The 20,281-nt window shown below is 50.2% G+C and overlaps 1 protein-coding gene and 1 long non-coding RNA gene across 3 annotated transcripts in view; one reads left to right on the top strand and one right to left on the bottom strand.

Annotated features, from left to right (window-relative positions):
• LOC135917152 (cell adhesion molecule Dscam1-like) overlaps window positions 1-20,281 on the bottom strand; it is a 1,023,231-nt gene that overhangs the window by 659,789 nt on the left and 343,161 nt on the right. For both annotated transcript variants that reach the window (XM_070536836.1, XM_070536837.1), the window contains exon 9: window positions 15,617-15,801. In XM_070536836.1, coding sequence (XP_070392937.1) covers window positions 15,617-15,801 — 185 coding nt within the window. The remainder of the gene's footprint in view (window positions 1-15,616; window positions 15,802-20,281) is intronic.
• LOC135917168 (uncharacterized) overlaps window positions 1-20,281 on the top strand; it is a 52,343-nt gene that overhangs the window by 1,686 nt on the left and 30,376 nt on the right. The gene's annotated exons all lie outside the window — the stretch shown is intronic.

The raw sequence follows: 20,281 nt of genomic DNA, 5'->3' as shown, positions 1-20,281 counted from the left end.
AATACTCTGCTCACGTTACCCATGAACCGAAATCTTCTTGAAGTTGACGTTGACGGCTATCTTGTCACGGCACTCATCGATACAGGAGCACATCTTTCTATTATGAGTGCTGCCTTCCGTCGACGACTGAACAAGCTCATCACCCCAGCATCGGCACGCTTCGTCCGCGTTGCGGATGGCGCTACAGTGCCTAACATCGGCATGTGTAAGGCACGTGTCAGCATCGCCGGCCGCCACACTCCGGTCCTCTTCACCGTAATTGCTCATTGCCCCCACGACCTCATTCGCGGCCTCGATTTTCTCTCCGCACATTCTGCTCTTATTGACTGCTCTTCCGGTACCCTTCGCCTCGAGTTACCGATGATCGCAGAACCTTCTGACGCACCCCACTGCCGCTTACGTCCCGCCGGCTTTCTTCGCCTGCAGCCAAAGGCAATAGCCTACATTGAACTGTTGTCTTTCCCACCAGTTCCTGATAGCGAGTACCTCGTCACTCCTCTGCCCGACATTCCAATAAGGCATGACGTTACAGTGCCTCACAGTAGACCTAATATTACTAGGAACCGTACTCGTATGCCTGTCTGTAACATTGGATTGGCAAAGCAAATTCTACCGCAAGGTATTTTGCCTTGCCACCGTTGATTGTCTCGGCAACCAATAGGTGGCAGCGTTATCGACCAATGGTTCTCGCGAGCTTAGCATGCCCCTCGCGTCAGTCTCGGGTGCCGGTCCCAATACAAAAGAAATTGTTGCAACGCACCTGTCCTCTGCGCAGGCTGAATAGCTTTGCCAAGTATTATCGTCCTACCAACATATTTTTGACATCGACGATCGCTCCTTAGACCAACGTTCGCGGTCAAGAATCGGATTGTCACTGGCGATGCTACGTCTATTCACCGACGACCGTATCGAGTTTCTGCTTCGGAACGCCGAGTAATTCAAAACTAAGTCAACAAAATGCTAGATAAAAACATAACTGAGCCTTCTTCGAGTCCCTGGGCGTCACCTGTGCTTTTGGTTAAGAAGGACGGCACGTGGCGCCTCTGCGTAAACTACCGCCATCTGAACAACATTACTAAGAAAGACGTCTACCCGCTCCAACGTATAGACGACGCCCTTGACTGCCTCCACGGTTCCAGCTGTTTCTCTTCCATTGATCTTCGTTCTGGATACTGGCAGATTGCTGTTGACGATATGCACAGAAAAAAAACCGCGTTCATCACACCTGATAGCCTATACCAATTTAAAGTCATGCCGTTTGCATTATTTAACGCCCCTGCCACCTTTGAACATGTGATGCACTCCTTGCTCCGTGGTTTGAAATGGTCCACCTGTCTATGCAACCTCGACGACGTCATCGTCTTCTCGCCAACGTTCGACAGTCACCTTGAACGTCTCACAACTATGCTTCATGTATTTCGAAAGACGAAGCTGCAACTTAACTCGTCCAAATGTCGCTTTGGCAACCGACATATTAATCTTCTGGGCCATCTAGTTGACGCCTCCGGAGTGCAGCCTGATCCGGACAAAACTCGCGCTGTCAGAGAGTTTCCGGTTCCGAAGACAGCCGCAGACATTCGAAGTTTTGCAGGGCTGTGCTCGTAATTTCGTCGTTTCGTTCCAGATTTTGCGACAACTGCTAGACCCCTAACTCATCTTTTGAAGAAAGGCGTACGATTCTCGTGGGGCACTGGAGAAGCTGCCGCCCTCTCCCGCCTCATCACTCTTCTGACCTCCCCACCGATTCCCACCCACTTCGACCCTGATGTCCCTACACAACTGCGTACAGATGCCAGCGTTCGTGGCGTAGGTGCAGTCTTGGCCCAGCGTCAGCGTGGCCAGGATCGCGCTATTGCTTATACGAGCCGCCTCCTAGCACCATCGGAGCGAAACTATTTCATTAAGAAACGAGAATGCCTTGCTGTTGTCTGGGCGGTTGCGAAGTTCCATCCTTACCGCTACGGTCGCCCATTTTCCGTAGTCACTGACCATCATAAAAGGACGTCTTGTTGGGCGAGTTGGTTACAATTCAACCATCATGCTCTCTGCTGGCTCTCATCGCTAAGAGATCCTACAGGCCGGCTTGGTCGATGGGATTTGAACCTACAAGGATTTTCATATTCCGTGGTGTACACGTCTGGCCGCCTGCACCAAGACGCTGACAGCTTGTCGCGTTACCCCCTTGACGACTCTGACTCCTCCAATATTGTCAGTGCTTCTTGCGTATTCTCTGTATCACAGCGGCTTCATTTCGCCGACGAGCAACGCCGTGGTGCCTACATCAGAGCACTCATCGACCGTTTTGAACACTCTCCGGCCGATGCTACTCTACGCCTCTTCGTCATCCGCGACGGTACTCTGTACCGTCGTAACCTTCATCCAGACGGCTCTGAGTTCCTACTTGTAATACATAAACACCTCCCCTCCACCGTTCTAGAAGAGCTCCATGGCAGGACATCTCGGCGTATCTCGAACCTATGACAGTGTACGTCGCCGTTTTTTCTGGCCGGGCTTTGCCCGTTCCGTACGACGTTATGCCGCCACTTGTGAAGTTTGCCAACGACGCAAGAAGCCTTCCCAGCTCCCCGCTGGTTACCTGCAGCCGCTCTACATCCCTGCCGAGCCTTTTCATCATGTCGGCTTAGACCTTCTCGCTGCATTTCCGGAATCTACATCAGGAAACAAGTGGGTTGCAGTCGCGCCGGACTACGCGATCCGCTACGCCGTAACCCGTGCTCTTCCGACCAGTTGCCCAACTGATGTTGCGGACTTCCTCCTATATGATATCATTTTGATACATGGTGCTCCGCGTCAATTGCTAACGGACCATGGCCGTACGTTTTTGGCCAATGTTATCGACGACATCATGCGTGCCTGCTCAATACGGCATAAATTTACCACCTCCTACCACCCTCAAACGAACGGCCTCGCTGAGCGTTTGAACCGCACCCTTACAAACATGCTATCCAAATACGTTTCCGATGACCACCGTGACTGGGACCTGGGTCTACCTTACATTAACTTTGCACACAACTCTTCCCGTCTCGAAACTGCTGGCTTTTTCCCGTTTTACCTCTTATACGGCCGCGAATCAACGCTACCACTGTACACTGTGCTTCCGTCTGCCATAGCTTCAACTAGCGATTATGCCCGTGATGCAATCGCCCATGATGACCATGCCCGCCAACTTGCGTGCGCTCGTCTACAAGTGTCTCAAGACAAGCAGAAGCAACGCTACGACCTCCGTCACCGTGATGTCCATTTTGTGCCCGGCAGCCTCGTGTTGCTTTGGTCACCTTCGCTCAAAGTTGGCCTTTGTGAAAAACTGCTTTCTTGTTACACAGGCCCACATCACGTGCTCCGCAAAGTGACCGATATCACCTATGAAATCGTTCCAGCCACGCCTTCTACGTCCTTCGCTGTGACAAACAGTGACATTGTCCACGTCCCTCGACTGAAGCCGTACAACTCTCCACGCGCCTTAGGTAATTAACAGCACCATGCCGGTGCTTTTGCCGCCGGAGGGTAGTATTGCGATATCATCGATCGATGCTCAAGAGACGAACCACCACCAGAACGACGATGAAGTTGGTCGGTGCGCTTGGCGCGAGCGATTGTCCGCCTGGCTGCCTGGCTCCAGTGTAAATAGCCTGTAAATAGCCTCTTCTGTCTTGTGTCTTTCCACAGGCAACAATATCATTGGTACCGAGTAGCCGAGATAAATTGTCGAACAATGTTCAATCCAATTGACGACCACAATCAGTCATAATGGCGGAAGCGACACTGTAGCGTCTAACCCAGAGTGTGATGAGTGCTCGAGCAGTGGACTCCGCCCTGGTGTCCTGGAGGGTCATCGGTTCAGGGCCAGGCGCGTAGCCAGGGGGGAAGGGGGGGGGGGGCATATGGGGCCCTCGAAACCTTTTGGAGTTGTCCGTGCACGGCCTACCAAAACAACCCCCGGCGCCGGAAATCATCCTGGATTTTGCCTAGAATATTGTCTTTTTCACGCTCGAAAAGGCATCTTAGCGCGTACATTCCGAACTCGGGCTGGATTTCGCGGCAACGCCCATGCACCGGTAGTACATAACGCAAGGAGCCCCATCCAGGCACAAACTCCCATTGTGAAAGTGAACTAACCAACAAATGAAACCAACCAACAAATGAAAGTGAACCAGCCAACCCCGCGCAATAATGACTCTGTTCATTACCTGCATAGCATGTCTGTGGCACACAAGCATCTCTCATTCACAAAAGTTACACGCAGGTAGGAGGATCAAGGTTCTTTAACGCATTCTTACACTGGGTTGGACATGGTTGCGTGACATAGTGGACACTCCAAAAGTTGAACAGCGCCGTGTCGTGAGGTTTTCGACAGCTGAAGGTGGTTCCTCAAAACAAATTAGTCGACGTATGGCTGCCGTGTACGTTGAACATTGCATTTCACTGGCCACTTTGAAGAGTTGGAGCAAACGGTTCAAAGAGGCACGTGAACGTTGCAAAGGCAATCCAAGACCATGTCAAAGCCACCATGCAATTACCCCCAACACAATTGCAACTGTTGATAAGCTGACTATAAAATAACGGAGGCTAAGCATCGATGAACTGGCAGAGCGTGCGAAAATCAGTCACGGTTCCGTTCACACCACGATCGATTAACATCTCGGTTATCAGCGTTTGCGTGCGCAATGGTTGCCCAAGATTTGGAACCACCGCCAGAAGACGGAGAGGTTCGGCGCTGACTTGACTCGTTTCATCCAGTATCACAATGAGGGTGACGATTTCTTCTCTGGAATCGTGACCGGGAAGAAATCATGGAACTACGAGCCTTAAACACGACATCGAAGCTTACACTAGAAGCATTCGAATTCGCCAGCCCTTTAGAAAGCAAAGGCCGTCATTTCCACCGGAAAAGTGTTTTTGACGTGCTTTGCGATCGTCAGGGGCCATTACTGATGGAATTTGATAGACCTGGAGGGACTATCAAACGTTTCCGATATTGTGAAATGCCGGATCGTCTGCGTGTCAAAATCAACAACAAACGAGGTGGAAAATTGACGAATAGGGTCAACTTGCTCCCCGACAATGCCCGTGCCCAAGTCTCTGACGTGGTTATTACAAAACTGGCAAAGTTCAATAGGGAAACGGTGCAACATCCACCATACAGCCTAGACCTGTCACTTTGTGATTTCCTCATTTTGGAGCAATTGAAAAAAACAACTGAAGGGAACCAGATTTGTGTCGGACGATGACGTCAAAGAGTTCGTTACAGTCTTTTTGAAGCAGCAAACCAAGGAGGTTTATGAGACACGAATCATGCGACTCATTAGTCTGAGGGAACAGTGCTGAATGCTCATGGATACTATGTTTAAAAAAGTAACCCGTTCTTCATATATTTGTGTTGGCTCACTTTCATTTGACTCGCACCCGTATCTTGTGCAGAACTCCTGCTTTTATATGTGCTGTCTGTTGCACCTACAATTTGGGTGCAATTGCTCACAATACACGACGGGTGGCAGTTTTTCGTGTGCAATAGATTGGAACAAATGACAGCGTCATTGAGATTCTGCCCTGGCTGTTGTATATGTGCAAAAATGTAAACTAGGACCTCGGCTGACAAAGTCTCAATAAAACATTTGTCCTAAACTTGTTTATTTCATGGATTTTACGTTTTTCATATCAGCGACATGCACTGGTTTGCTGGTTTCGAATTGATATAGTTCTAAAGTTCATGTGATATTTTCTTTACTTATTAAATAGACAAAAATGGCTGTGGCTTAGCTAAGGTTAAGCCCAGGATGCGAAGCATACTAGCCTTTATTTTAGTTGTTGAACCATTGTTTAGCCTGGTGAACTGCTGTTGCTTGGCTATATTTGGTTCGGCTAGACGAAGAAACAACTCAGGCGTTACTCTGCTTCGCCTTCAAGAGTGGAACGCGACAGCCTTCCCATCAACCCACCAAGGGGTGTAAGACAATGGAGTACGGCGCAGCGACTACGCGCCCCGCATTGGACGCGGTGAGCGTCGAGCAACGCAGCGTTCGGCGCGGCAACGAAATATGCGCCTGAGCAAGCGACGCACGCCTGAGCCTTAGAAACAGCTCGTTTCTAAGGCAACACCGCATTCACTAGAGGCGCTTTTGTACCGCTTTGAAGCATCATACTCGTGGCTCAGTGGTAGCGTCTCCGTCTCACACTCCGGAGACCCTGGTTCGATTCCCACCCAGCCCATCTTGCAAGAGTTGAGCCAAAGCCACCTAGAAAATCAGTCTCTGTAGCACGCCGCAACCTTCGCTTCTCATTCCAACGAGCAACTGTCTCCAGGAGGCATCTCACCTCGTGAGTGTCTAGCAGAGGCAATCGCAGCTGCCTATATACCGAAGCGACGCCGCGAGCGACAGCGCGAGTTGGAGCCCCGTTTCTCCTCTGTCGTGACGTCACGGTGTCACGTGGTATTGAAGGCGACACCGCCGCGCCTGAGGAGCTGGGTTGAGCTCTCGTAATATGCTTCGCATAAAAACATGGAAGCATTGATATTAGTTATTTCTGGAACAATTCTTATGACGTAAGAGTATGCTCTGTTATGAAAAAATACATATTTTACTTGTCTTGTGTGATGCCATGTTCTTGTACTCAAAGGTTCTGATGGTTCTCTTAGGCGGAGCCTCCGAGAAACCAATTGAGGACAAAGCCATTGGTTTCGGAAACACACAAAAACATTTATAGCAACTAGAAAGAGGCTTAAAATAAATAGAAGGAAATAGAAAGCATAAAATAAACACTGAAACAGACATCACGGCAGTAAGAAACTTGCCACGACTGCAGGGACGCATAACAGTCTCGACGTGGAGACGCGGCGACAAGTTGATGAAAGGAGTTGCGCCGGTCTCACCAAAGGACGGGGTATAGGATTGTTGGCCGGGCAACCGGAGCGCCCTTGCTCTTGCTTGCAGATAGAACCAGGCGGTTCGGCGGCACCAGCACACGGCGGCGGCGTTCTGGCTGGGCAGCTGGGCGTAGAACTCGGGCCCGTAGCCCGACTGCTCTCGTCCTGCCCACAGGCAGAGAAGCTCGCCCACCTTGAGCAGCTGGCGGCACGCTCGGGTAGACTGGCGACGCGCAAGATTGGGTTTGCAGGAGGCCCCGGTCGGGTGAAGTCCTGGTGGCTCGGCTCCGGAACCCGACGGCCCGTCTTCAACTCCCGGTCCGGTGGCCGACCTTCTCCTGGCGTCGCTTCCTGGAACTCTCCCGGCGTCTCCCCCCTTCTGCCAGCGCGCCCCGCTTTTTCTTCTACTCTGGCCGTTAAGTCGTTTTCTGAGTGGCTGTTGGGTGCTCCGTGGTCTCTCCTAATTGTTTGGCATTTTACTCTTGTTTTCTTTTCTTTCGCCGCGCGTTCACATGCCGGACGCTCTTCGGCGTCGTGGTTTACCCCTCCAGCACGGAATTCGCCTCGGCGCTCGCACTCCTTGTCGTCTGCTTCTGTCCGTCCAGACGACCGCACCATGTCGCGCGCTACACACATCACACTTGACAGTGCGTAGTGTTCAATAATTCGTTTGCATCAACTTTCGCAATGGCAATTCAGGTATTATTCCTGTATTCGATAGCCCGGCAAATCCTATCAGGAGGAGGGCGAACTGCAACGTGAGCCTCCCCCCCCTCCCCCTGCCTCCCCGCCCGAACGAAATTTCTGACTACGAAACTGTTCAGGACATCTGGTGAACCTGTCAAGGCAGGTTAACAGATAGCGACGGTTCTTGCAGGGCAGAAGGGGGGCAACAATATCGGCGTGGACGTTGCTGAAGCGGGCGTCCGGGGACGGGAATGTGCAAGGAGCAGTCGCAGTGTGGCGAGGCACTTTAGACTCTTGGCAGTTAAGGCACGCGCATGACCAGCGACTAACGTGTACGTTGATACTGAAGAGTCGCTTGTTGTGCGAATGCCGGGACGAGCCAAAGAATGGAGGGCATCAAGGAGGACATCAAAGACGTCCCGGCATTATGGACGAGGCACGTAAAGACAAGGACGTCCGCTCGACGCATCACAAACAAGGGGCACGTCGCATTGAGGATGCAAGTTTTCTCACAACAGATAAATGCCGTTATTGCGAATCAGTTGGACCTTGGCGTCGACATTATGGGCGGTAGCGATCGCCGTGAAGTCGATGACCGGTCGGCCATGGTCCGTTGCATGGATGGCGGCGCGAGAAAGTGCCTCGGCAACGCCGTTGGAATTTCCGCTGACGTGAGGAATGTGGGTGGTGTATTCAAAAATAAAGGTGAGCTGCTTATTTCGTGGGGAACTTAGTAGGTGCTATTGGACTTTAGGGCGGAAGTCAGTGGTTTATGGACGGTAACAACATGAAAGAAGCGTCCTTCAAGAAAACGTCGAAAGTGCTTCAGAGCCATATAGATGGTGAGCAGGTCTCGGCCGAAAGTGCTGTAGAGGCACTTAGGGGGCGTAAGCTTCCACGAAAAGAAGGCGATGGGCTGCCAAGCACCAGAAAAGAACTTCTGGAAGAATGCCGCAGGCAATGACTTCTTTGATGCCTCTAAATGCGCAGTCAGCGGCGTCGTTCGAGGCCACGGGAATTTTTGGTATGTTGAGGACTGAGAGAAGGTCGTGTAGACGCTGCGTACATTGGCACAGCGAGGAATGAAAAGGCTGTAAGAGTTCGCGCGGTCAAAAAATCGCTCAATCGCCTGGTGTGGGATAATTCAGGAAAGCCACGGATCGCTGTGACGCGGGTCGGGATTGGGCGAGTGCCGTGTGCATTGACAGGTTGGCCGAGGAAATCGAACTCCGGAATGCCGAATTCGCTCTTCGGACCGTTAACGACAAGACTAAACTTGCTGAGTCTTGCGAACACTTGACGTATATGGAGCTTGTGATATTCAGCAGTGGTGCGGTAGAGAAATGTGTCGTCAAGGTAGGCAAACCAGCACGACAAGACACGTAATACCTAATCAACGTAACGCTGAAAGGTTCGGGCTGCATTGCGAAGCCCGGAAGGCATGCGCGGATATTCCAACAGGCTGCAGGGTGTTATGATGGCAATCTTCGGAACATCAAAGGGTTCCACAGGAATCTGTTGTAGGCTTTCACCAGGTAAACCTTGCTAAAATTGGTGCAGCTTTGCAGTGCGACGTAAAGTGCTGAATTTTTGGTACTGGGTACCGGTCCGGAAAGGTGCCCTTGTTGAGAGTATGATAATCGCCGCAGTGGTGCCAGTCACCGGTCTTCTTGGGCAACATATGGAGTGACGAGGCCCAAGGACTGGAAGAGGGACGAATGAAGCGAAGGTCAAGCATGTGTTCAAACTCCTTTTGGCGACAGCAAGGCGATCGGGCGCGAAGCGACCAGCCCGAGCAAACACGGGAGGGCCAGTGGTGACGATACGATGTACCACGCCGTGAGCGATTGAGGACTGAAAGAAGAGGGATCGCAAGACGTCCGCAAACTCGGCAAGGACGGCTGACCGAGTGTGGGTAACGGCCATGTGCGTCCGCAAAAGCCGATGCGGTGGGGCGCAACAGGAAACTCGTTGGACGGTTAAGCTCGTCTCGGAGTCCAAAATGCGACTGTGCCGCATGTCGATGACGAGATGGTGCAAAAGAAAGTCGGCTCCGGTAATAGCCTGGCGAACGCCTCCGATGACAAAGATCCAGCGAAAGGCACGTCTGAGGCCTGTGTCAAGAGTCACCGACATTTGTCCGTAAATCCGGATGGTAGATCCATTGAAATGGTGAAAGGAGGCTAGTCGGGAGGATGGTGGCGCTCAGCTAACGTAGGACGAATGACGCAAATCTCGGCGCCACTGCCGACGAGATAACGCACTTTGGCGACGCTGTCTGTGACGTGGAAAAGGCGAGTTTATCTGGGGCCAGGAACAGCGGTCGCCGTCAGTGTTGGGTCCAGCTGTTTGCGCCATAGGAGCAGGGCTTGCGGCACTAGTTTTCGCGAGAGCCATAGCGACGCTCGTACCAGCAAAGAGTAACGGGAGAAGCAGAACGGCGTTCAGAGTGACTGGGTCCGGGGCGCCGAGGTCGTAACGAAGAACGCGGCCGGCGTGTTCGGATAACAGCGACGTCAGCTGTCAGTCAGGCTACTTGCTATGTGAGCTCGTCATTAGCTTCGAGAAGACGCGCATAGCTGTCACCACCGGCCGTGCCGTGGCGCGAAGGGTCAGGAGGGTGATGAACTGTGGCCACGGATGGAAAACCAGTATACATAATCTTGTCGGCCAATTGAGCCACAAATTATTTTGTCGAGTATTAAGACGTGGTGAGTGTCATGCACACCTGCGGTGGAGGCCGCTGAAGGAAACGTTCCCGGTGGAATGCGCTGTCGGTTCAAGGAGCCAGGTATGAATGCTAGGCAATAAGTAGGTAGCTTTGAAGCCACTGAGCTCCTCCAATGGAAGAAGTTGCTGTAATCGATGCTGCTCCGTTTCAATCGTGCGCTGGATGAGTGGGACCTTAAAGGTCATACGGGTGACCGACGGGCGGGGAGCGTAGAACATGGTCAACAGTCGCAGCAGTAGTAGGTTGTAGCGCTCCAACGACGTGGCCGAACATAGTCAATTGCCAACTGAGGTGGTGGCAACGGAACAATGGTTCGATAGTAATGAAACAAAGTTGCGAGTCCGACGACCACAACTCCAAGAGCTTGAGAGTGGTGACCTCGGCATCGCGGGGCAGTGGCACTGATGGCAGTATTGGTTGGGAAAATACGAGGCCACGGCGCAATGGACAGGAGCCGGACTGCAAAGACAACGGGGCTCGAGATCCTTGCGGCAATAGGCCCAGCGAAGCGGCTGATGCGCCGGGAGCTGGGAGCGATGACTCAAAGTCCGAAGTGACCAATTTTTGGAAGAAGATCAACTAGACAGACGCTGGTGCCTGGTGTCCACAAATAATATTTTAGTCGAGCCTGTTTGATCAGGCGGGAGTCTGATTCCGGGGTTCCACTGCTCGCGCACCTTCAGCGTGCTGGGCATGTTGTCGTCATCTTTTGTGCCCGGACTACTGTGGCGCGTAGTATTGTGGTACAAATGCTTTTTCAACAAGCACGTCAGTCAAAACAAACGTTCTTTTTTGAATCCATCGTTATTATAGTGCGACCACAGCAGCCTGGAAGCGCACCTCGTGCTCAGCAGCAGAACGCCCAAGCATGAACTGTAGAAGAAAATATGCCGCGGAGACAATTTCTCTGCTCATCCAAAGGGAAAAATTCACCAACTCGCGAGCGCACAAACACACGCAGCGGCACGTGTACAGTACACACATTCACAAGACGCTCCACATTCCCGGGAGCGGAATAATACAGATTATGGGATGCGAAGTAGCTGACGTTAGGCGACTACGGTGCAGTTACGTATACAGACTTTGGTACTTTTATTGCTTAATGTTCATAAATGTTCAATTGCTGCCCCTACATAAGCAACCCCATGCCAGGGTTTGTCCCGATGGAGCCCGTCCTTTCATCCTGCTGTAAACTTCCATGAAAGCTGATACACAAGCATTGAATTCGTCACATTTCACAGCAAAGCTGTTAGCCCCTTGATGGTCGGAATTCTTTATGGCGTCGTCCTCACGAAAAAAAAAAGAAACAACCAGTGATTTAAGCGGGAAGTGCATACATTCTTTGCTATCACCAATACAACATACAGCACAGCATCTGTTTCCATAAGGAACAAGGGCAAAACAAGCATCCAAACCCCATAATTGATGATAAGGTGCTCCTGCTAAGAACGCGAAGGCCCGCATACGTTTTCCGGTAAACAATACTGTTCGGCAAACTGCCGCGGTGACGGCAGCTTGCGACGTGGGGAGCGACGTCACTAGCCTTTCATATATAGGAGAACCCACCAAGCAACTGATTTAATTTTTGCTGCAGCACCTTTATGGGCAGGCAACGCACATCTAGGCTGCCGAGGAGCGGCACGAATATGAGTAGCAGCAAAAAGAAAAGAAATGGCACTACCACAAGTGGTGGCGTCCTTCCGCTGGTCGTACTGCCGTCGAATTCAAGCGCAGGGGAAGTCCGCACGTCCGCATTCTCTTGTGGCTGACTAATTTGCCGGAGCAGGCATTGAGCAATAAAGTATTGCATACCCCCCTGAGCAGTTGTAGCGTTGGTTTTCAACAGTTTCGCTGGACATCCAATTCTGCAGGGCCGGCATAGCGGGTCATTTTTTGTTGTCGTTGTTGTATCCGTGAATACATTGGATATTTTGGAGGTGTGCTTAGCCTCCTGCTGAAGTTTCTCTGTGATGCGGGGTTGTAGTGGGAATGGGAAGCCGTTTGAGTGGACGTGGTATGGATAACGCGCAACGTGTCATGTTCCGTGTGAAGTTCTGCGTAATTCCAACTGTTGTCACCAAATAGACTGTGACTAGCTTCAGACCCTACGGCGTTTGATAGGTGATACTCGGGCAGAAAAATTGCCGCCAACTTTTGCAAGGCTAGGCTTCCCTGCAGTAAGGAGCACACCTCGTCTTCTTTCTCTTGGTCGCTTTTCTTCACGGGAAAACCAGCATACATATTACTCTAAAGTATGCTGCACGACTTTCACAGGCTCTCAGCTTGTGTACTAGGTTCTGTCGATCAAATGAAACCCTAGTACTGGGAACCCTATCTATAATTGTAATAGAATTGATTTGTGGATTCACTGAAAGTACTTTACAATTCTAAATAAAAGGTGCAAGGCCTTTAAAGGCCAGGCACCTTCTCTGTTGGAACATAGTAGGGCCTCAATTGGCAGGCGCAACTTGGTTCTTATCAATATTCATATCTAAATCTTCTGCCTTCATGCCCCAGGGTAAGAAAATTGTATGAATAATCTGACACGCCTCTCAGCAAGCCGCTTTGGCGCACAATAGAACAAAGAGCCGTTGTTGCGCCTCCTTCACATGGTGCGTTTTGCTCGTAATTGCTACTCTCTTGTTTCCCTATGTACAAACTGAAAAGTACGGGCCAAGAAAACACGGACAAGCAAATGGTGCGCAAGGTTACAAATGGTATGAGAATAAAGCATGAACGGCCACCAACTAGCTTCTCCCATCACCATTTCGAACATGTGATTTCCGACGTGCTTCAAGCAGGTGCGCCAACAGATCAACCGGCACTTCCTGCGCGCGATTTTTGTGTATTCGGGGTTGTTGAAGGCCCCCTCAAAATCGCACGAGCCGCGTGAACCCCGGAACAATAACAATGTGAAAATACAGGGACGTCCCGCTGGCCTGTATGATTTTTTTTTGATAGAGCACTGTGTTGAAAAAGAAGGAAGCTTACAAAACCATTATCTAACTAGTTTGTGTAACATGGTTTTCAAGTGACCTGATTAAGCTAGCGCTAACAATTATTCAGTCTGCCACCAGACGCCCTCAGATGCGAAAATCAGTTGCCGCCATCACTGCACGTGAAACATCCCCACGAAGTCCGCACTTGCTAAAACCACTGCTTAGCAAAACGCATTGCGAAATCGCTTCATTTTAAGTATGCATTATAGTACGGTAACTATATTCATTGGCATGACTAAACAAAAGATTCCTCGCCCTAGATATATGTCTTTGGATAGCGTATGTCTGCTAGCTTTCTGTTTGCCTACAGGTATTACACAAGACTGGAGAATGTCACCTGTTAGGAGTTATTGCACCGCATTTCAAGCTACTAGTCACAATCATCAGCTTATTCGGTAATTCCACTGCAAGATGACGGCCTCTCCCCTCGACACATTTACCCATGCCTTGCGCTAGCTGATTCCAACTTGCGCCTGCAAATTAACTAATTTCATCACTCCACCTAGAGCTGACTATTGAGTATGACGAAAACTCACTGGCCGAGCCCTTCGTACGAATGGTTAACCAAAGAAGCTGGAACGTGCGGCCCCGGTGTTGATACCTGGATTACTGCAGAGGGTTCACTAAAAACGACGGCTTGGTAGGTGGCCGGATCCTCGGTACACCGTTTCTGCTTGCACTCGCCCGCACGAGCCTGTTCTTGTGCCCGGGCTGCAGCATCGGCACGGCGTAGATGAGCTCGTTCCCGGTTCCGCTCGCGGCGTTGCCGATCGAAAACTGTGCTCCTCAGAAGTACGTATGACGCGTTGCCTACCCATTTCAGGGCGCGCTAGGCTCAGACGCAGAGAAACGACATCACTTCTGGCAAAGCTCATCCAACACCACCTAGATAGCACGAGGCATTTTCAGTCCGTTCCATGACGTCATGTTACCTGGCCCAATAGATATATAGTCTAATGCGAGCGTTCACGATTAGGCAACAGTGATCTAGACGTCACCGCTTTCATCACGCCAGCCTTGTCAATGGAAATTTCTGGCCAGGTATAGTGACGTCATGGATCAGGAGTAAACAGGTGTGTTGACTGTTCGCGCGCCTGTCTCTCTTTCTTTTTTTCGCGCATGCGCATGAGGTTGCACTGGGGAAGCTTTCGGCGCGCAGGCAATCCAACAGACGCACGGACGGACGAATCGACTAGCCTTGTACAGCTTTGCTGTAAAACGCGATTGCTGTATTCGCCATTAGTGGTGAAAGGCATTCTTCGCCTCTTTATGTGACATTGCCGTAGACGTCGGGGTATCACGTTCCACACTCCGCATCACTGGCTGGCAGTAGGAGAGAGTTTAGAGAGGCGGGGCGTGGTTCCGCCAAAGCAGCTCAGCATAAAATTGCATGACCCGTAGCTTCGCACTCCGCAACATCACAATGGTGTTCTCGTCCAGGCAGCTCGTAGCACTATGTCTGCGAGCATCTCATCTGCGTTGTTTCCTTCGGGCTCCCGCGCTGGAGCCAGGGCGCAGGTGGTAGGCGGGCCTCGCCTTCTCGTTCGCGAAAAGCGGTTTGGTGGCCGTCAGCCTTTAGAAAAGCGGAGGAAGGGAAGCACTGTGCAATCGAGGCTGCGGTATGCCACAAATACGCGGAGCGAGAACGTTTCATCGAGCAAAGTGAAGAACGCTACGCTTCTCGCAGACCCAGACGTTTGCTGATGGGGAGGACGAACTACCGCAAGGTCGTGTGGATTTTAAGACATAACAGAACACACGCAAAGCATGACACAAAACGTTTAATAACAGTGACTAAATGAAAGTAATTCATGCAGTTCAAAACAATTTGAAACGTTAATTTAAAGCGCCTGAGTAGTAACTTATAATGCCTCGCACAACTCGATTCCCACATGGCGTCAGATTCACATGATTCTTTAAGGTAAATCTATAATGCAAAATTTATTAGAATGCTCGAATAACGAAGACTTCTCCAATAAGGTATCCGGAAATCCATCATAATATTGTCTGGAAAGCAAGAAAGGACAAAGCTAAAGACCATGTCAGAATAGTTGCCAATAGCACAAAGCACAATGCTGTGGTGAGAATTTACAATATACTGATGCTTCTCCATAAACTGACATCGCTACTTTTCCTTTTATAATTTGCGGTGTGCCTCAGCACCATCTACAACTTCTTTTTAATGCTTGGGAAGACCCGGCCAAGAATTACGGCGCTAATTTTATTCAACAATGATTTCTTCGTATTACCGTTCGGAGATACAGCGCGACAGATTCATTATCTCCTCCATCAAGTACCTCGCCAAATGAACCTCACCCAGCACGCTCAGCGTTATGGTGAACGGCTCCGAGGCAAGGCTGTTGTTCGCCACGCACAGGTAGCGACCGGAATCAGAGATACTGGCATGGCGGATGAGGAGGGTGTCTGAATGGACCGCTACACGGCCACTGCTGTGAAGGGGCTCCCGGCTGTCGTTCGTGCCACCGGAGAGTTTGTACCACCTGCAGGAAAAGACACGTGTCATGCATTCTTCAAGAGAACACACTATCTTATTGATGAAAGAGGAGACCAACTTTAACCTCGAATTATCATTTGTAACAACCAAACAAAGAAAGAGAGAATGAAAGAGAGCACAGATGAATTTAAGCGTGCAAATAATTCAAATCTGTGAATGAAAGGGTAGAGGAAAATGAGAGTGGCGGAAACTATAACTTGTCTCAAGTGGGGGCACCATCCACATTTTTCGCCTTACCGTGCAGCGCATCTTGAATGGGAATTGGAAATCTTTGCTGCATACCAGGCTGAGTGAATTGAATTACTATCGCACTTCGAAATACTGTCATGCGGTAGTGAAGGTGAAGAACACACTAGCAAAACGGTGAATTGCGAAACTAACTGTTTATTGGGCGAACCTGTGCCCAGAAGAACAAGTTACACTGAAAACGCAATTATAGCGGCGAACACATTCGGCGATCGTCGAAATCCGATCTGCAGGTCAAGAGTGTCGGCTTTTATACATGAGTCATCGAAGATTCCAGAGCAATCGCTGGTTCTGGCGTGTCTTCCAGAAAGCTCTACATAATTCCCATCGCAAATGCATTCAGATTACACAAGCTTCAGTGATGACAGAGAGCAGATAGAACTATCGATAACGTTCGAGGAACTTTTGATACGTACGGGGGCGTCTGGCGCAGAGCGATAACATTTGCTAGACGGTCAACGAGGTCACCCCGGAAAAGATAAATAAGTACACGCGTCAATGTCCTCCTCTCAAAAAGTATCGTGTCCCGATGCTACAGACATAGCAGGAGGGCGAAAAACAAAAGGACACTTATTAAACAACACAACAAAGAAACAAAGCCCGAAGTAATACAGTCCGAAAAAATAGAAGTCGAACGTTCAGCTATGCAAAATCCCAAAATTCCTTAGCGCTGGTAAAACAGCTTAAGTCGCTCAACATTGAATATTTAAGGTCGTCAGTTGGGCTGCTGTGACAGCAAAATGCCACCTGGGACGACCTCATAGTCAAGAGCACCGATGCGTCGGATGATCTTGTAGGGTCCGAAATAGCGGCGTGAAAGCTTCTCACTAAGCACTCGCCGCCGGATTGGGGCACAAGCCGGAATACGGTCGCCAGACTCGTATTCAACGCATCGTCGTCGGAGATTGTAGAACCGGCTGTCGGTCCTCTGCTAATTCTTGATGCGCACATGGGCGAGCTGTCTGGCTTCTTAGGCATGCTGGAGATAGGCGGCGACATTGAGATCCCCTTCATCGGTGATATGCGGCAGCATGGCGTCGAGAGTTATAGTTGATTTCCTTTCGTGAACCAGCTTGAACAGCGTCATTTGCGCTGTTTAGGTTACGAAGGTTACGTACGGCAGGTCCGCATCCCACGTCTTGTGCTCTACGCCGACGTAGATTGCTAGCACGTTGGCTAGGGTCTTTCTAAGGCGCTCCGTAAGACCATTCGTCTGTGGGTGGTAGGCAGTTGTCCTCCTGTGGCTTGTCTGGCTGTATTGCAGAATAAATTGGGTGAGCTCTGCTGTAAACGCCGTTCCTCTGTCGGTGATGAGAACTTCTGAGGTGTCATATCGCAGAAGGATGTTCTCGACGAAGAATTTTGCCACTTCGGCTGCGCTACCTTTGGCAGAGCTTTTGTTTCAGCAAAATGCGTGAGGTAGTCCGTCGCCACGACGATCCACTTATTTCCGAATGTTGACGTCCAAAATGCTTCCAACAAATCCATCCCGATCTCCTGGAATGGCCGGCAAGGAGGCTCGATTGGCTGTAGTAATCCTAGTGGCCTTGTAGGCAGTGTCTTGCGTCGCCGACAGTCTTGGCATGTCTTGACGTAACGGGCGACGTCGGCGGACATGCGCGGCCACTAATACCTTTCCGTGTATACTCGATAGCGTCCGGCAGCATCCGCGGTGCCCACGGGTCGGATCGTCATGTAGAGCGTGATCTATTTCTAGGCGCATGGCTGAGGGAACAAAAAGGAAGTATTTGTCGCGGACTGGCAAGAACGTCTTTACCAGCAGGTTGTTTTGAAGCGAGAACGAAGACAATCCTTGCTGATGTGCCCTAGGGGCAACGTCGATGTTCCCTTCCAAATACTCGACGAGGCCTTTTAGCTCCGGGTGTGCTCGTTGCTGTTTAGTGAAGTCTTCCGCGCTTATCATTCCAAGGCAGGCGTCGTCATCCTCGTCGTCTTGCGCTGGCAGGTCAATGGGGATGCATGATAGGCATTCGGCATCAGAGTGTTTTTAAGTGTAAGGTTGGGCCAGTAAGTATACGTTCTTAATGGTAACAGTGTGATAAAAACGACGACGGAGGGAAAGGACACAGGACGAGCGCTTACCCACAATTGTGTGATGTGTGCTTTAGTAAACTTAGTTGTGAGTCAGCGCTCGTCCTGTGTCCTTTCACTCCATCGTCATTTTGATTGCACTGTTGCCATATTGAACAAAGTGTTTTCATGCGGACTTGTAGATTACAGTGATGTCATATTCTTTCAATCCTACGTTCCACCGCGCCAGCCATCCTGAAGGGCCCTTTAAATTGGCTAGCCAACACAACACGTTGTGGTGACTGACGACTTTGAACGGTTTGCCATATAGGTGAGGGTGCAATTTCGCTGTAGTCCAAATGATGGAGAGGCATTCCTTTTCTGTTTTAGGATAATTGCCTTCAGTTTTTAGCAGTGACTGGCTAGCGTAAGCTATCACCCGTTCAAGGTCGCCTTTCCTCTGGATTAGCACGGCACCGATGCCTAAGGATCTGGCGTCAGTGTGGAGTTCTGTAGCGGCGTCCTCGTCAAAGTGCGCAAGTACCGGTGGTGACAGCATGCGTCATTTAATTTCTTGAAATGCGTCGTCCTGTGGCATTTTCCCCTTGAACTTGGCATCACATTTAGTTAGATGTGTAAGCGGCTCAGCGATACGTGAAAAGTCTTTGACAAAGCGCCTGTAGTAGGCACACATGCCAAGGAATTTATGCACTACTTTCTTGTCGATGGGCTGCCGGAACTTTACGATGACAGGGCTCTTCTGCTGGTTGGGGCGAACGCCATATTAGCTGATGACGTGAGCCCTGAACAGAAGCTCATCGTCAGCGAAGCAGAATTTTTCTGGCTTTAGAGTGAGCACAGTTCACATGATGGCCTCCAGTACTGTCGCAAGCCGCCTAAGGTGATAGTCAAAATTTCTGGCGAAGACAACGACGTCATCCAAGCTAACCAAATAAGTCTGCCACTTCAATCTTGCTAGTGCTGCGTCCATCACGCGCGGGAACGTTGCAGACACCGAGCACAATCTGAATCTCATGGGATTGTACTCATAGAGGCGGTCTGGTGTGGCGAAGGCGACTCGCGAACTCACTTGTCGACTTCTCTTCGCCAGTAACCAGACTTGAGATCATTCGACGAGATCATTCACGTTGCAGAGGCGATCCAATGGGTAGTCTATCTGTGGGAGGGGATATACGTTCTCTTCGTGATTTTGTTCAGTCGGTGATAATCGTTCTTCGCCTGTCCCGCTCTTTTCTTCACCAAGACTACAGAAGATGCTCACGGGCTTTTCGGCTGCTGGATGGCGTCGTCGCGCCGAATTTCATCGAGTTGTTGTCTGATAGCTTCACGTTCTCGCGTCGAAACTCGGTTAGGGCTCTGGCGGAGTGCTCGAGCGCACTCTGCAGTTATTATGAGATGCTTTGCAACTGGTATTTGACGAATTCTCGATGACGTCAAAAAGCAGCCTTTATATCGTCAGAGCAGACTTCTGAGCTGTTGCTGCTTATTCTTGGGAAGTCCTGGATTTATGTCGTAGTCTGATTCGGAAACTATGGTCGTCCAGGTAGATGCGGCAGGATCCGAGAGGACAAAGACATTGGTGGTTTATACAATTTCCTCGATGTGTGCGATCGTCGTGCTCTTGTTATAATAATAATAATAATACGTTTATTGCCAATGATCAAATCAGTACACTCATACAGGCCTGCCAAAGCCTTTGAAGGCTTAAGCGGCAGCGCCTGGCAAGCAGCAAAGCCATACACGGTACATTGATAGACCACTTATAAGCAGCGAACTCAAGTATAGAACACCAAAAAAGGCTATGAGAATTTATACAATCTCTATGAAAAGAAATTTCATTGAGCATAATGGAACACAGAAGTACAGCAATGCGTGTGAGCAAAAAGTACCATGAGATAATGCATAACAATATACCAGACTGACCATCATGGTGCAAAGGAATTGCACAGGCACATGCACGAACACAAGAAATAACGGTAAATAAACGGAACAAGTACGCTTTTACGAAGAGATACGTTTTAGCAGTCTCTTTAACGTATGTTTCGTTTTTGCACAGAAGGTGCTGTGCGGTAATTTATTGAAGTAGGTGGGCACATAATGGGCCCGAGCTCTAGTGCCGTACCTTGTGGAACAACGTGGCCTCCAAAAGGGGTCCCTGGGCCTTAAGC

This window comes from Dermacentor albipictus, chromosome 4 (genome assembly GCF_038994185.2).
Source record: "Dermacentor albipictus isolate Rhodes 1998 colony chromosome 4, USDA_Dalb.pri_finalv2, whole genome shotgun sequence".
In the NCBI taxonomy this organism is placed as follows: Eukaryota; Metazoa; Arthropoda; class Arachnida; order Ixodida; family Ixodidae; genus Dermacentor; species Dermacentor albipictus.
The sequence above is the reverse complement of the archived record's forward strand: the minus strand, read 5'-3'. Positions and strand labels throughout refer to the sequence as shown.